Source organism: Glycine max, chromosome 13 (assembly GCF_000004515.6).
Source record: "Glycine max cultivar Williams 82 chromosome 13, Glycine_max_v4.0, whole genome shotgun sequence".
NCBI classification, from domain to species: domain Eukaryota; kingdom Viridiplantae; phylum Streptophyta; class Magnoliopsida; order Fabales; family Fabaceae; genus Glycine; species Glycine max.
In genome coordinates this window covers 39,099,324-39,117,172 of record NC_038249.2, presented here as the reverse complement: position 1 = coordinate 39,117,172, position 17,849 = coordinate 39,099,324, and the positions used below count along the sequence as shown (strand labels likewise).

At 30.5% G+C, this 17,849-nt stretch overlaps 2 protein-coding genes across 3 annotated transcripts; one reads left to right on the top strand and one right to left on the bottom strand.

Annotated features, from left to right (window-relative positions):
- Positions 1–5,216: 5,216 nt before the first annotated feature.
- On the top strand, positions 5,217–9,221 carry LOC100786536 (uncharacterized). Its single transcript, XM_003543296.5, has 6 exons — positions 5,217–6,141; positions 6,243–6,451; positions 6,907–7,129; positions 7,697–7,782; positions 7,988–8,079; positions 8,453–9,221. Exons 1-6 carry the CDS (start codon positions 6,052–6,054, stop codon positions 8,695–8,697), a joined length of 945 nt encoding a protein of 314 aa, XP_003543344.1. The 5' UTR covers positions 5,217–6,051; the 3' UTR covers positions 8,698–9,221.
- A 5,680-nt stretch (positions 9,222–14,901) lies between these two features.
- On the bottom strand, positions 14,902–16,784 carry LOC102662905 (protein EPIDERMAL PATTERNING FACTOR 1). 2 transcript variants are annotated; one of them, XM_006594797.2, is made up of 2 exons: positions 16,583–16,784; positions 14,902–16,001 (listed from the first exon to the last, which is right to left on the bottom strand). In XM_006594797.2, exons 1-2 carry the CDS (start codon positions 16,677–16,679, stop codon positions 15,706–15,708), a joined length of 393 nt encoding a protein of 130 aa, XP_006594860.1. In that variant the 5' UTR covers positions 16,680–16,784; the 3' UTR covers positions 14,902–15,705. The 2 variants fall into 2 exon arrangements, with proteins under 2 accessions (XP_006594860.1, XP_006594859.1); XM_006594796.2 differs by having other exon boundaries at positions 14,902–16,004; positions 16,583–16,769.
- Between the last annotated feature and the right edge of the window lie 1,065 nt (positions 16,785–17,849).

The window sequence follows — 17,849 nt, the reverse complement described above, 5'->3', positions numbered from 1 at the left end:
TCATGTCCAATTCTTCCAACACTGATTTAACGTCAATATAATATCTACTTACCACTAACCAATTATACTTGAAGATAAAATTGTCATGTATGAAGAGTTTTGGAAACGACATTGCTATTTGGTAAGAAATTTTCTCCCATACAATTGCACGAATCCTACTTGTTTAACTTTATCCTTTATAGGATAGTGACCATGCAGCATATTAATTAATGGATAAATAACATTAGAGAATATGACCAAAAATATATATCCCACATCATCACACGAGTTTGTGCAGCAGTATTTGTAACAATATGATCATTTCGCTTTATGAAAAAATCTAATAAAGTATTAATGTGAGTATAATCAAACGAAGTTTGAGGTGGTTGTGATTTTTAATTTTTAAAATAAAATGCTTTTGATGTTTGAAAAAAATGGAATTGAAATAATTTTTAATTTAATTTAAAATTAAATGTAATATCATCAAAGGCATAACTTAATTTAGTTATGCAAAACATTTCGGCAAAACATAAAAAAAAAAAATGTATTTACAAAAGCCACAAATTACAAGCAACTTTGCATAATAAATTATCACAGGTTACAAGAGATTAATATTAATTTTTTCCCATTTAATTTGCTTAAGTTAGATTTCAATGATTAATTAATTATTTTAGAGAAATGCCAGCGACCCTGTCTTTGATCCTTTCTTTCGGATATTCTCTTTATAATTGATTGAAATTTATTAAAAATTATCAATTTTAATAAATTTGACTTCTCATTTAATATAAATCAGAAAAAAACATTAATTAAAAAACAAAACCAATATAAAAGAATACTAGCATTCCTCATTGTTTTATATGCGCGGGATTGTTAATTCAGGTGTTTAAGCTCACAATAACGAAAGGCAGGAAGAGCCATCAAAATGTTTAATCAAAATATGCTCCAGACATTATAAATTATTTCCAAAATCAGCGTTACCACTACATACAGGAATTAATAATGGAAAAAGAGACAGGGATACCTTGTAGTATTATTTAACATTCATGGCCTAATAACACATCTTGCTAAATTATTCACCTTTTCAGCCAACAATGATTGGCCACAATTAGTAGAAGTAAACTGCGTCAACTAAATTGGTTGGGATCCTGCTGGTTCAATATGCATGTGTTCTAATCTTGAGATGGGGCAGCCCTCATTCTAAATTTTCTTTTGTTTTAATTTATATCCACTTTTTTCTGTCACTAAAAAAAACATTTACTAATGGACAAAAATGTTAGATATCGAAATTATATCCGTATAGATTTTGTCTATAAAAAAATAAATTGTTAATATAAATATTATATAGTAATTTTTAATGCACTGATTTTCCTTTTTGGGTTGAAACTAAAATTTAGGAAAACTGAATGATATCCAATTCAAGATAGGAAAAGTCGAAGGCTCAATAACAATTATAGATGTATTTAAATTTATTTCACTTCAAGAAAATGAATAGAGTTTGAACTTGCTATGTATTAGATGCTAGAGCTTGTCTTGTTTTACTCAACCAATTTCTTGTAGTTATTTTTATGACAATACATATCAAATTTTATATTAAACCCATATCAAATTTTTCATGATAATACCAATGTTTCTATTTTTTTATTTATATTAAATGGGAAACAAATTTTATCAAAATTAGTGATTTTCAATCATAAAGAGAGTATCAACAAGAAAATGTCAGAGAGAACATCGCTAGCATTTCTCTAACAACTATATTTGTTAGTATAAACCCTTAACATGTATATAAACAATTTAATATTTAGTTAATAAAAAAGAATTTAATTTTTATTAAATAAACATTAGATGTTAGACTAATCATAGAGAAAATATTTGAAAGAAAGTGAGAGAGAATCACTAACATTTCTCTAACAACTATATTTGTTAGTATAAACCCTTAGCATATATTAATAATTTAATACACAAAAGCTGCCAACATATCATTGATATGAATGGAATTGAACTCAAATTCTTTAAATAAGAAAAAAATGTGATTCAAATTAAAATTTTTATTAATTAATCATGTTTTTCTGCAAACAAATTATTATTTATTTTTTTTACAAATTGTATGATTCCCCAACTGTTAGTGCATATTTCAAACAGCTTATTTCTAAGTTTTCTTTTTAACTTTCAATTAACCATTTAACTTATAAAGACAACTAAGTTGACACTTACATGGATCCTTTTGTGCGGATCCCTTGCTAGCTAGCTTTCAAAAGGGTGACGTCCAGTTCTCTTAGTTTATTGCAAAGCCAATAGCATAGAGGACTTACATAGCCGTATAGGGATGTTTGGGAGCAAAAAACAGGAGACTTTATATTGAAAGGAATTCAGTCTCAGATTCACTAAAAATAAAGTCAAGATAGAATATATAAGTGAGGATAACCTTCATCCTATGAACTAATTTTTAAAGTTGAATTAAACTCAATCCCACATTCATAACATGATATTAGAGTTTATCCAATATTATTTCAAAAAGACCACACACAAAACCCAAAAGTGTTGAACCTGAAAAAATGTATTGAAAAAAATTTAAGTTTATGTTAACTAAAGATAAAGTTAAAATAAAGTATATAAATAAGAAATAACTTTCATCCTATAAATTAATTTTTGACATTAAATCAAATTCATATTCATATGACTATAGTATCACTATAGGCTTCACGGCTAATATTAATTTTTGGTATATATCCATGGGATGTAAGGCACGGATATATACAAGGAATAATATCGGGGATTAATGCATTGCCAAAAATAGTGGGGATTAATGATCTAAAATTATAACAGGCTTAAACTACGTTAAAATGGCTTTTATATGCACAAAAACTCAACCCAAGTTTTTTATATTAATTTAGAAAGCTTTAAAGTCATATTTTTTGAAGAAACACATTGAAATGGATATTTTTATATATAATTGACCATCCTGGCCTATAATCAATTTATCTTTTAAACTCTAAGTCTAGAATTATTTTTTAGAATACAATAATCAATTACCACAAAAATCCGTTGTTACGTTGACAATGCAGAGTGAGATATAAAGTATCAGTATTTTTCTTTATATTGCGAAAAAAAATATATAAAGAAAAGGAGAACAAAAGAGAGGAAGAGATATAATAAATTATATAATAGAATATAAAAAATTATAACAGCAGAAAAAAATGAAAAATAAAGAAATAAAAGTAAAAATTAAATCCCAATAAAAATATTACACGTGAAAAAAAAAAGTGATAATTGTGTAAATGAAAAGAATAATCTTATATGAATACTGGAGTAAAAAAAATCTCATTGAATACTCAACTCGAAGGCGCGCTCTAAGACATCTCTCCATTAAATTCTTATCATAAAAAACTGTTTGGCCTTTGTATTTTGAGGGTTTATTAGGATAAAAACGATTTAAATGTCTTGTGATTTTGTTACAAATCTCATCCAAAACCATACAGAAAATGAAGGAGGCGACTGCTCAACCAAGAGGTTCCACATAAACTTTTCCATCTTCTTTTAGTTACGGCATTTTCTTCCCTTTAGTTCCAAACTTTGTTTGTTTATTTTCACTCCCTTCAAATTAGAAGTTGGAATTGCAGTCACAAAACTACAAATGCATTGCAATAATACACATTGAAGTCACAATAACGTGAATGTGGCGTGTAATAATAATCATCTCGTTTCATTAGTTTGGTTTGAACAGTTTTCGTGTTTCTCCACAAAGTTTATCTTCAAATGCCATGCCGTGCTGGCTAATCCAGGTGTCGAATAAGAAATCATTCACCAGTTCGTTGCATCTGCGTAGTTAGACCCTCAAAACTGTGGCTTTGCTTGCTTGAAGCTTTGTATGATGCACCTTTTTTCCCTGTGTCATGGTTAAGTTAATTCACGCTTAGTTTTGTAAGCACATAAAAAGGTTAATAGTATTATAGTTAGTACCCTTGCACTTACGTCCATGCGGTTTCCAACTTCCATGCCTTTCCTCACTATATAGTTTATAGATAAAGGTAAAATACAAATTAGAAGCAAAAAAAGAAACTACTATCATTGTAAGTGTACCTTTTGTTTTGCTCCAAACAATTTTTTTATGCTAACCAACAAAAGTTTAAAGACACTTAAATTTAGTCGTGATTGGATAAGAGATTAGTTGCATATGCTTTCTCTCAAGGATTTCGCTTTCAATAATTAATGTTTCTTTCTTTGTTATTATAAAACTAATTAGAAAGATTAACATCATTTTTTTGAAGCCCACTAAAAGATCTTATGATTAAATAAAGAAAACGCTAATATTAGTTAGTCTCGTCCTTAAGATGTGGAAGCTTACTAAATTGGGCTTTTACAGAGAAATAAATTAACATGAGAAGCCATCAATTGTTGAATATAGAAATATTAACAGCCAAATAGTGTCTTGTTAACTAACGTAAGGTAGAAAGTGAATGGCAACAACGGAGATTAAACGCCTGGGCATTTATTATTATTATTATTGTTATTATTATTATTATTATGTGATTACGCGTTAAGAGAACAGTATTTTTTTGCAGTTTTGTAATCGACACCTAATTAAAAGCCTATTGATTATTTGAATGTAAGTTCAACGCTGTTTTAATAAACTTACTTGGGAGTCACATAATACTTTATAATTTCATCAAAATTAACGGATGAAGAAACAGTGTTACTTTAATTTACATCAAAGCCTGCAACCTAATCAGTTTTGATTATAAACCTTACGGTACTAAAAAGAAAATAGAAAAGAAGAGAGAACCTTTAGCTTGGCATTTCAACATTATTTTAATTCAGTCGTCTAAACTAAACTACTTTAAGTTTATGTATTGCATACATATAATTATGCACAAAAATTAGTACTACTAAAACAGACTAGTCAATTCTCCTTGTATTTTCTCTTTCCACCTTTACACTTTTTTCTTTCTTTCCCTGTGAACATACTTTTCATCTTTAATCCCAAAAGAATAAAAAAAATTTAACAGAATCTACTATAATATTTATTTTCTATGTGAAAATTACAAACCCGGTTTGTTTCTTTAACAAAGAGTATTAGCTGTTAAATTTAAATCTATGAACGAAACGAACGAAGTTTCAAAGATGAAAGCTACGGGTTTGTGGTATAGTAACAAACCTTGTCCTATAATAAAATCATAAAACTTTAAAAAATAATTATATATTATATATTATTTGTATTGCGCATAAAAGTATTTCATAGAGTGAGACGGACTATTTGAAGAGATGGGTGAATCTCATAAATGTTATAAATCTTGTATTCTGATGCTTTAATTATGGCTATGCATAATTCATAATCTCCATCTATCTATCTATCTCCTCTGCTACTACTCACTCACTCATCACAACTAAACCGAAGATCGAGTTCTTCTCTTGTTTGTAAATTTCCGATACATCTTTGTACTCTCTGACCTTGTCCATGATCTTTTCTTACCCGTGTCTTTTTTCATTTTTAAGGTGACTATGTGGCTTTGTTTGTGTGCTTTGATTTAATCTCAAGATACAAGGTTGAAGCGTGAGTGTGTTATTGTTAATTATCTCCTGAGAAGTGTGTATCTTAAACGTTGAACAAAGCAGTCTTGTCTTGAGTTTTCTTCAAGGCTTGGTTTTACAGCGAAAGAGAGAGAAAAATAGCCTTGTTTCTTTGCATAAGAATCTGTCTCCCCCCGTGTGAAGGTGTTGAATTTGCAACATTGTTGATTGAGGAGAGAAGGAAAAAGACATGGGAGAGATATAAAATAAAAAAGTGAAGGGTATTGAGATTTTGCGGGAAATTCGGTGTCCTAACGTCAAAAAATAGAAGTCTTTCATTGTGGGGGAAACGATTTGCATTTTCGATTCTCTTTCAAAGGCTAAATTGCAATCCCCACAATCTCTCTCTCTCTCACCCTTTTTTTTTTTTTTTTTTGTTTTCTTCCCCATCTGGGTGGTTCCCTCTGTTTTTCAGGGTAGGGAGAGAAGCTAAAAACTCCATCTTCCCTCCCTTCTCTCTTCCTCTCTCTCCCTCTCTCTCTGTCTCTATCTTCTCTCTATCAAAAAATGATTTTTAATAAAGGGTCAATGCATTCTAACCTTGACTGTTTCGTACGGTGTACCACACCTGTGGTTCAATCTCAGTTTCTTCCCAAGGTCTTGACCTTTTCCATTTTATCTCTTCCCTTGTGACATGATCATCAGATTATGCTGTTGTTGTTGTCCTAAATTTTGTGGTGTTTGTTTTTTGTGTGCAGTCCGAGATTACAAGCCTTAACCGTTTGTGGCAACCGTGGGAGAGAGAAAGCGTGGAATATTTCACGTTGGGGGATCTTTGGAATTGCTACGACGAATGGAGTGCTTATGGAGCAGGAGTTCCCATTACCTTGACAAGTGGAGAAACACTTGTGCAGTACTATGTGCCTTATCTCTCCGCAATTCAGATATTCACTAGCAACAGTTTCAGGTATGTATGTATATATATATATATATATATATATATATATATATATATATATATATATTAATTCATTAGCATGAATTTGATCATCATAGTTTTTTACCAAATTGAGCTTCCATCATGAATATCTATCCACTTGTATTGAAAGCTTTTGTTTTTTGTTTCATAACTAGTAGATTTTTGAATTGAAATGGGGTAAAGAAAAAATCTTTTTTTTCTTTTTAAGTTTTCTGATAGAATGCACCACCATTTGGGTGATAATGTTTTTTATGGTCAAACTTCCACGCGGATTCTATCATCACTCTATGATGTTGCTTTTGGAAAATGGGTTGTTGAGTTTTTGTTGTTGTTTCTGTTGAAGTGGGTTGGTGAATTATTGTGTGCAAGCATCATTGTCAGCTTGATGATATGGTAGCTTATAATTCAGCTAGTAATTAATGCAAAAATTGTGAGTTTTTCAGGGAAGAGACTGAATCAGGTGACTGTGAAACAAGGGATTCCTATAGTGATTCTTTCAGCGATGAGAGTGAGTGTGACAAGTTATGGAGGTGGGATGGAACTTCCTCAGAAGAAGGAGGCTCTGAGCAAGATTGTCTCTGGCATTTCAATGACAGATTGGGTCACCTTTATTGCCAATATTTTGAAAGAGCAACTCCATATGGAAGAGTTCCTCTCATGGATAAGGTGTGTTGCATTGGTGCCCTTTATGTTACTTCAGCATCTTTTCTCTTTGTTTAATTATTGCCTTCAGTAGCAGTTCATCTATCTATGTCTATGTTCTATTTTTGGTGTGTTCTTAGATGAGATCCAAACCAATTGATTTGGTATGGAAAATGTGAAAGCACTAAAAGGCAGAGCTATAATTACCAAAAAACCATTTAAGGATAGGCATCCGTAAAAAGATACATACATGCTTTGACTTTTCAACATGAGTAGATAGAGAGACTCATTTTTCCCCCTCTGAATATGTCCAAGTGATAATGAAAATTATGCATATTCCCTTTCTCTTTATTTCTTATCAATGTAATTGTTAGGCTTGTCTAGCATATGTTCCTCTTCCAAAGCTTTGTTAATGTATGTAGTTTTCATTGCTTGGACAATAGTGATTGTTATAAAAACAACAAAAAAATATTCGGCTAGCATAACCAGTAATGCATAAAAACAACATAAATATTCTTGTAGCATAACCAGTAATGCACAAAAGTATAGAGATTCGATTGCTGACTTGCTGGGATCGTATCTTACTTTCAGATTACTGGATTAGCACAAAGATACCCAGGGTTGATGTCATTAAGAAGTGTTGATCTTTCGCCAGCAAGTTGGATGGCCGTTGCGTGGTAATTGATTTTGTCTCATCCTATATATAACTACTTGAACATGATTTATTTTTTCTTTTCTTATCCATGTAACTTTGTCACCAAAATATAGTCCAAATGCTTAAATGCATTTGTAATTGATCCCAACGCACATCCTTGATCTTAACTTTTGTAGGGTCATCAGTATTTATGATATAGCTTATTAACGAATATACTTTTTTCTCAGGTACCCAATATATCATATCCCCATGGGAAGAACAATTAAAGATCTTTCTACATGCTTCCTCACTTATCACACGCTTTCATCTTCATTTCAAGGTATTTCTCATGATCCCATCTTTTTAAAAAAGAGAGGGGGTTTACAATTTTTTATTTTGTTTTTGTTTGTATAATAATAACAACCTCACCAAGATTTGAACCTAAAACAAACAACCAAAGAGCTTGTCTCTCACAATGCGACAAACAAAATATTTAAATCTTCTTTGAGAGAGGTATTTGTATTTAGTATCTGATAAACAAATATTCAAATAAGATTGTATCTAAAAAAATGCCTAACAAAAAACAAATTGAACCTAAAAGCTCACTTTCCTATTTATAGTGGGGATATGAAGGGGTCCTTGAACATTTACTTCTGTATATTTGAGAAGGAATATACAAAAAATTCATGGAACTTGTGTTCTTACTTGTGTAGGCATGGACCTTGATGATGACATAGAGGGTGGCCACGAGAAGAAAAAGGAAGGGGAAGGCATAGCACTGCCAGCATTTGGTTTGGCAACTTACAAAATGCAAGGGGGAAACGTGTGGGTCGCAGGAAATCGTGGTCGGGACCAAGAAAGGCTATTGTCACTATTGAGTGTGGCAGATTCATGGTTGAAGCAACTAAGGGTCCAGCATCATGACTTTAATCACTTCGTGGGCATTCGGCACGGCTAAAAACAAAATAATCCACTACTCTACAAAAGAGTTCGCACTTGCAAAGCTACAAAATCATCCTTTTCTCGGATCTTTGGTTTTTTATGTGCGCTTTCTTGGACCATTAATTGCACCTTTTTTTCTTTTCTTTTCTTCTTTTCTCTTGAGGGGGAGTGTGAGAAATGAGGATATATATATATATATATATACGTATGTAGTAGTAGTTGTTGGTCTTTAACCCTTGAGGCATTTAAGGACCAAAAACCCTTGTTAAGTTTCAACCAAGCAAAAAGGGTGTGCGTGTGTGAATTGACTCCTTTCAACAGCCTCTCATCAAGAAGAGGTAATTGTATGTAGAGAGATAGGTGGGGGAGGTCAGAGGGAAAGAAGTGAGTATATTGTGTATTGATCATAATGGTTAATGGATGTCACAAATGATGTAGAATCAGGTTGCACATTTTTGCCAATTTTTTTTCTTTGTGTCTTGTTACCGGTTCCCACCGGCTTTTGCTTGCAATAGTTAATTAAGCACCCCTCTAGACCAATGACATCTCTCTATTTTTGTTGTTGTGCGCACTCATTTAATAAAGAGAAGAAAAGGAAAGAAAGAATGCAATATCTTGGATTATTTCCATATTCATCCATGTTTAATATGGCTCTTGCTGTCATGCATATAGAATAGATGAATGAGCTTACCCATAGCAATAAATATATGGACATGAAATAAAACAAAAACCATAACCAAAATTTGGGGGTAAATGGGTAATGTTAATGTCATGAGTTGTTGCTGCTTCTTCATTTTTTTCTTCTTTTTTTTTTAAAAAATCTGAGTTGTATTAATATTTTGATGAATTGATCCATATATGACAATCTCTCGAGGTGGAAATTTTTAAGGGATTATTCTTTTTTAATATTTTTTTATCACATGTATAAAGAACATGTTATTTATTAAGCTTGTCACACGATGTTAATTGGTAGAATCAGTTATATTGTTATTGCTTTTTATTATTATTATTATTATTATTATTATTATTATATTTTTTGTGTTTTTTTCTTTTTCTTATTATTAGTACTTCTAATTATCTAAGTACTATTAGAATTTAATTAAAAAGATGATGGATATGTTCAAATACTAATTAACAAATCTATCTCCTTTAAATGATGAATTTGTTGGGTTTTTTGACTTCTCTCCCATGTGAAGTAAAAGTCCAAATGAAAAGGTCAGTATGTCTCACTTATTTAAGTGGAGAGGGATCCCATTAGAAAATGAGATACACTAAGAGAGATTCATTTGAGAAGGAAAAAATGTTGGATTGTGAAAAAGATATCTAGAGAAAGATAAGTGTTTCACATTTATATTCTGGGAATTTTATTTTCTTGTCTCTATGGTACCAATTGTGGTCTATGTTGATTTGACTGTTTGTAGCATATTTTAGTGCTCTTGTTGGAGGTTCTCTTGTATTTTTATTTATTATAGTGGAGTTAATTTATGTGGTCTAAATGACATATGGTTTTTACCTTTGTATTGAGGGGTTTTTCATGTTAAATAAATTATGTCTCTATTTTGTTTTTAATTTCTATTTTGCGCTCTATACTTTATTAGTGTTTCTCACAAGTTCTTTGCAAGTTTGAAGGAATTTATTTTGGCTTCTGTTGTTTCGCCTAACAACACGACACGACAATGAGGAGAAGACGTATAAACCCGAACCTTAAGGTTTTGGGTTAAAATATGATGTTAAGTGTCCTTATGTGACTTTACATCCTTAAAAAGAAATACTACTTCTAATTAATAAAAGAATATTGGAATAAAAATTTGAACTATTATAAATACAAACACAAATTTGATGACTATGCAATTAATTAAAAAATATTGTTAAATTATTATAAAAGTTAATAAATTTATTATGTGTATATGATTAATTTTTGTTAGATAATAATGTAAAATTATTTTAAATTAAGCTTATTTGTCAATTTTTTGGTAAAAGAATTATTTTTTTGTACAGGGCATTTTTTTAAAATTTTACAACCCATCATTAAACTCATTAATAAATTATTTCCAAAAATTAAAATTAAAATCGTTTGCAGTGTAGTAAGTTTTTGTACATGGTCCGAGCAACAAATACCACTCGAGTCTAGACTGTTGTTTTTAAAAAGGGTCACGGTGAAGTAAAAAAAAAAAAAAAAAGACAGAGAGACCACTATGCTTCACCAAGCGTTCATTTTTCTTAGTTTTACCTCTTGAATGAACTGACAAATTCCCTTTCATTTTAATTTTACCTGTTCTAAGAGAGAAAGGACAACTAGAAGATATTGCTGCGCCATGGAACATTCAGATATTTTTTATACGTATCAAAACATAAAAAATTGACGTTAACTCACAAATAATAGTATCATACTCTGATCTCTCTATTTTCTTTATATATAAAAATAGCAAAATCATGGATGACACACGAACGAATAAATCAAAAGTAAATTTTCATTTTGATCTTTAAAATACAACGCACACGTTAATTTTTTAAAATTTAAAAATTCTAAATAAGTCTATAAATTTTTTGATTGTTTTATCTAAATTTCTAAATTTAAACACTTACTGTTATTTTGGCTTCTAAGTATACGTTAATATAATCACTTAATTCTATTTTAAAAAACAAAATTAAGTTTGAACACCTTTTCTGGTTGAACTAACTCGATGTTAGCATCTGTTCTATAATTTTGATGCCACTCATGAATCAATCAACCCAGCTATTTATTTGGCAACAAAATTAGTTTGATTGAATTATGAAAAACTAATGAGTTTGGTGGATTTATAATTAGAGAGGTTTTAGTGAAAATGAATAATAGATATTATGGTCGCCACACGCCCCATCTATTTTTATATCTCACTATCGCATATATTTAATCAAATAATTGTCCTAAAATTTGGATGTGATGCAGCTAAAATGCAAAGTGGCAACTGCCAAACGTGGCCATAAACAATGATGCCGCTGTAAGTAAAATCTTTCTTTTCTAATTTCTGTCAGTATTGAAACTTTGAAAGTGATGTTTAGGTCCTTTTTATTCCGTTAAATCATAATCGTTTTATTAGTTGATTTGCAATTCATTAATTTACTATGCACATCCCTTAAATCCTCAAATACAACGAAGCTGAAAACAATTCTATAAAAAAAGACAAAACATAAATCTTCTCAACGAGTGTTGATCACATAAGTCTTTTATAGTGTGTTTAGAAGCTTATTGAGAAAGAAAAAATCACATTTAAAATGTAAAAGTTATAATTATTAGCTTCTTAAAATTATAAAAGAAATTATATTAGAAAAGTGAAATTAAACATGCATTAATTATCTTTAATAAAAAGAATAACTTCAGACATGTGTTTTATCATTGAATTATATTTAATAGGTGTAGGAGTATTAGAACTTTAACAGGGAATAATTTTTTTTTATCTAATACATTACAATAAAAACAAATTAGAAAATTGAGCAGATGAAACAAAGAATCAAATTGTATTATTCCCAATATAGGATTTGTAAGTGAAGTTAAATCAAGCCTAATTCTACCATTTTAGCAAATTGGATTACATCCTTTTATTATGTATTTTGTTATGTTTTCTTTAACATTGAGACGCAGAGAAAAGAAGGGATCGAGAGAGATATAAAAAGAGAAATCAACCCACATAGAAAAGGAGGAAAACAAAGATCAACAAATACTTTACAATTCAGATGCAGCAACTTTTGCAGACTTGAACTCTTTTGGTATGCTGGCTTAGTAGCCAGAGATGACCAAGGAAGGTTCCTATTAGCTAGAACAGTACACATGAATGGCAACCCAGAGACCAAGAGAAGCTGAAGGTTTGGCTCTACTCTAGGCACTTGAATGGATGCAAGAGCTGCATTTCCAAAGTGTTATCCTAGAAACAGATTGTAAACAAGTTACTAATACTTTACACTCTATGAAACAAGGAGTAGATGAATTTCACTACATAAATGAAAAATGCAAAACTTGTTTAGACACACTTCCAAACTCTAGGGTGAATTTAATTAGGAGGCAAACCAATCAAATTGTCCATTTACTTGCAAGGACATCTAAGTTTCATGCTAGCCACCATACTTTGGATCATATTCCCAATTGTATTTTTGACACTCTTTTAAATGAAATACAATAAAAATATTTTCCCTATAAAAAAAAGATAATGTGCATGTTTATAAAGACTTCGTTCAAAAAATTGTAAATGTCCATCCTCTTTTAGGGTGAAAGGGAGAGATAAACAAAAGTAGAGAGAAATAAGAAAAAAAATAGGATGAAAGTAATTTAATTGACAATAAAATTTCTATAATACAAAACTTAATTTACCTTTAAAATATCTACTATGTCAAACTTTTTTTAATAGGCAAATGAACATCGTATATCAATAAGTCGCACCAGAAGTTCCATGAAATACAAGAAATAGTGTTTTTTTGACCTTTATGAAGCAGGACGCAGCGTTAAAACCTAACAAGAAATTGGGCCCCGTTCCATGGTGCCTTCTGAAAATCTTATCCCCCGTGTGTGTTTTGAAAAGATAGTATTTGTGTGCGTTTTGAAGTCATCCTAACGTATTATCTCACTCTTCCATCACGTACTCCTTTTATCTTCTTTTCAATAATGTTAATGTGCAAGAAAGCTTTAATACCAAATATGTTATAAATGTAGTGTGTTAGATGTTAGAGTTGAATTATTTTATTTCTTTTGTCTTTCTACAATATCTCAAAAATAACTTTAAACATAAAAATCTCACAAATATTTTGATTGACTAAATTTTGTATCTGCTTTTCTATCCTAATGCACCTTGTGTATAGATTAAAAAAGTTAAAGCAAAGAAAGATTTTAATGTAATAAATATTTTTTCTATTATCTATGATAAATTCTTTCTTTCTAATATTTTTTTAACCTCTTAACATATGCACTTAATGTATAGGAAGAAAAAAGCATACGTTTTTTTAAATATTAAATATTTTATGGAAAAAAAAAACAAGCGATGATTGAAATTTAATTTTACATCTTTTTCAAGTATATGTGTTGGAGGAAAGTTCAATCTTTGAACTCCTATAAACTGTTGAACTTATTATTGTTAAATAAACATGTAAATACTTACATTTTAATATATATATATATATATAAATTCCTATAACATAGAAACAATAAATTAATGAATCAGTAAGTGCTTGTCCATGGGACCTAATGATATATAGATTGGATTTAAGGATTTTATAAGAAATATTGTAATTATTATTAAATTTCATCTTAAAACTAATTAAGATTAAGTGAATTTGTCGAATATATATATAATTCAGTTTTTTTTTGTTGGCAATATAAGACGGCTATAATACTGATACAAAATATAATTTATGGTAAAAAAAAGACTGTAGACTATAATATCATGTTAAATCCCATCTACATAAGCTTAATTTATGGTTCCGTTTTCTATTGCATCAAGTAATATTTCAGATAAGAAGATTATATTCCAAAATCATGTAGTTTAAAGAGAAAAAAACTTATATATTGATTGCGTGACATCATTGTTATTCCTCATAGATAATGTAATTGCATGATCAAAATGATTTCTTTCTACTTTTCCGTTCGGCCATGCTATGATGCTAAAATTTCATCATTGAGGAATACAAGGACAAAAGTAAAGTAAAAGAATGCAAGCATTCTGAATGGATAGAAATTGCAATATCATATATATGTAGCAAGTAAAGCTACCCCTAAGTATTCGATATTTTCTTTTTCTTTTGCACGTTTGTTTTCTCAACTTGCATTGTGTGCCATGCCATGATGATGATTTCAAGTGGTCTCATCTTAAAACACTATCATGTCCAATAAGTGCACTGGTTATTGGGTTAACGAATCGAATCAACAATCATGCCTGTGAGTTCCCATTCTCACTAGTCACTATAGATGTAAAAAGCTTTTTTGTGCAATCACTGAGGATATATATGAGGTGGTTTTCGTCAGCTTCATTGTTCATCGTGCTGATTTAAGAAGCTGTAGTCTACAATACGGACAAAATTATATGCTATTTTTCATGTGTTTTTCGTTCAGAATTGAAGTTTCAGTTTAAATATGTGTGATAAAAGTCTACACATTAAAGGTGAATATAGTTTTATTATTATTAATTCCTAGTACCAAACAAAAATTTGTATCATACATTCACACTGAAACCGAATATAAGACAAAGGTACCAGATGACGAAGTTTCAACTTCCTACAAATATCCTATGAATTAAAATATAAAATTACACACAAAAAATAAATAAATAAAATAAACCAAGTGCGTGGGCCATAGAGCATTTCACAGCACATGGCTCCGATTCTAATACATAAACTCTTTTTTTGTCCGAGATTGTGATGTAGTACTCGGCTTCCATTGTAGAATGAGCCTATTTTGCTTTGCAAGCTTCAAAGAGGTAGTAGTTACTTCATGCACTTCCCATATTGCTTCTTGCACCTAATCTGGAGTGTAAAATTACATTCCGTAAAGGTCTTTTTGGAATGTAAATTATTTACATTTTTGGAAAGAGCTTTCTGGAGTGTATTCCAGATTGGTTGTTTTGAAAGCTTAAGAAAGTACCATAAACAATATGGGAGGTTCAGGGAGCAATTGCCTTCAAAGATTATCGTGGAATTCACAAGACAGCCCAATTGGCCCATTCTATAATAATGACTATAAAATTGAGGTCGACAGATCGTGAATATCTCATGCCTTTTTTTTATTTTATTTTTTTGACAAGTAACAAGCATGGGATTGCGATCACTATTTATTTTATCACCAAATAATAAGGACGTGATTCATAACCTTAAACTCAAAATTAACGATTACTTTCTTAACAACTAGCATGAACTAGAACACTATTTGTCCACCTTGCGAAAAACCATGTTTATAGCTAGGAATCCGTGTTTACGAAGCAGAACAACAAAAGAGAGGGAGAAAAAAAACCCCAGAAAATTAGCAGTATATATGTTAGACGGGGATAGAAATTGAAATTAGAGGTTATGGGACAGGATAGGACTTGTTATGGCACATGCACTTGTAAGCCATTGGACAGGACTCAGCCTCCGCAAGCGATGCACAAACAAAGCTGACCATCACCAACCTGCATGGCGAGCATGATCCACACGCGTGAGAGCAATCAGGCAACCTCGAACCCGCTATTTCTAGTGTGTCGGGGCCACGACCAATACGTTTCCTTGCCACTACTCTTCCTTCCCAATGCAACTTTTCTTTTGCCACTATGTTCATTCCATCTTTTGTGTTTTTCTCTCCTGGATCTGGATGCCCACCATGTCCTACTTAACATTAAATTAAGAATTTATTAGAAATATATATATTGATAGTCTTTATGCTATCATTTTAATTATCATAGATTGTTCTGTAATAAAAAAATATTTTTTTTTGTAATAATTGTTTTGAAAATTATATCAAGAATGATTGTTAATAGATTGAGAGAGAGTATTTTTTTTATATACTAATAATGTAATAAAATTAAACTCTTAAATTAATGCAAATTGGCCATTTAATTTTTATGCTATTTTTTTCTTAATTATATATCTCAAAAGAAATAGGTAGTACTTAAAAGAAACAAAAATGATCTATGAGCACCCATATGCTAATCTACACTTAGAGAAAGAGCGAGAGAAAAATGTAAATACTATAGATAATATAATGTGAAAAAAAGTGATAAAGAAAAAAATTATGTTAATTAGGTGTATGCAACGTGTGTCCATCTATTACTACTCAAAGAAATATAACCTCTAACTACATAATTATCTCAACTTCAAAAAAAAAAAAAACTACGTATATTAATTATCTCGACCGAAACCTATAATAGATTTTTGGTGACCTGAAAAGTTTAGAATTTGAGAGTTACGTGAACGTGACCGGTTTATGTGCCTTGCCGAGATGATTATTGGAACACAAAGTAAAACAAGCACGAATGCAGCAATATAGAGAGAGTTCCTCCTCATTCTTGTTTTTCTCTCTCAATTCCTGAGTGTTGTGAGATCGATCGATGTTGCTAATATATTTGAGATGCGTACGTAAAGAGAAAACGTAGAGCGGTGAATGGAGAAGAAGGAACTAAAGGTGTGTGTGTGTATATATATATATAAAGAATAAAGGGGGTGTAGAGTGGTAATAGATATCATGGAATTGAATCAGTTCACAGGATTGCGCAAGAAGAGGTCACATGAAATATTACGCACACTTATTCACAGGATTGCTCGCGCTAGCTTTTGTTGTTCCATGAGAGAAAAGGAGAAGCAGAAAGAATTTAAAACGCAAGAGTTAAAAGTGCTTCTTTTACGTGAGTACTGTCCAAGGCCTTTCCACACATGCCCAAGTATTGTTGGGTAGCATAAATGCACCATCATCTTGGGCACTTGCGTTTGCTTGCTATCACTACATTTTACCATTTAATTAATGTTCATGTGCCATCGAGTCCAGTTCGGCTGATAAATTTAGCACCCTAAGCTCTGATGTGACTACCATCAATAGCTTCTCTTCGCATGTATTCATGGATTTAGAGGCTGGGATCGATCGATGAAAATGGGTGAGATTGGAAGATACTATAATTATTTTTTGTATCAATTTTTATAATCTTATTTTTTCATTACATCAATTACAATTTTTCATCTCTCTCTGTATAGTATATATAAATACAAATTTTCAGACTAAAACACTTATGTTCATATTTATATTCTTAGAGAAGTTGTGTACTCCAATAATGCATATTTACACCATTAAGAGCTTTGGTATATATCCATTCTTAAATATCTATAGTGGGACATATTATCCATTCTTTAGTTACATAAAATGTTTTAAAATTTGTATTTTTCAAATTAGTAAAATAAAAATACTATTTTAATATTAGATTTAAATATTTTAGACTCTTTCTTATAAATAATGTGAGGTTTTTTTGGTTTTTCTTCTACAATTTTTTACTCAAATCTAATTACTTATTTTTAAATAGTTACAATTAAGTCCTCCTGAAATTTCTCTACATAAAATTCTTAAATCCATATTTTCTACTCAAATAATTGGGATGTCTTTCACATATTTGTGATAAGAAATGATTTTAAAGGCTTAGACACTAACCACACAGTTTCATTAATTGAACAATTAGTCATCTTGCACAA

What these genes read in the sequence shown, in the direction of transcription:
- LOC100786536 (XM_003543296.5), top strand. Translation starts at nt 6,052, where the DNA reads ATGATTTTTAATAAAGGGTCAATGCATTCTAACCTTGACTGTTTCGTA. An exon ending in AGTTGGATGGCCGTTGCGTG is followed by an intron (nt 7,783 to 7,987) that starts GTAATTGATTTT and finishes CTTTTTTCTCAG; the next exon opens with GTACCCAATATATCATATCC. An exon ending in GCTTTCATCTTCATTTCAAG is followed by an intron (nt 8,080 to 8,452) that starts GTATTTCTCATG and finishes TTACTTGTGTAG; the next exon opens with GCATGGACCTTGATGATGAC.
- LOC102662905 (XM_006594796.2), bottom strand. Translation starts at nt 16,679, where the DNA reads ATGAGGAGGAACTCTCTCTATATTGCTGCATTCGTGCTTGTTTTACTT. An exon ending in CATAAACCGGTCACGTTCAC is followed by an intron (nt 16,005 to 16,582) that starts GTAACTCTCAAA and finishes TTTAATGTTAAG; the next exon opens with TAGGACATGGTGGGCATCCA.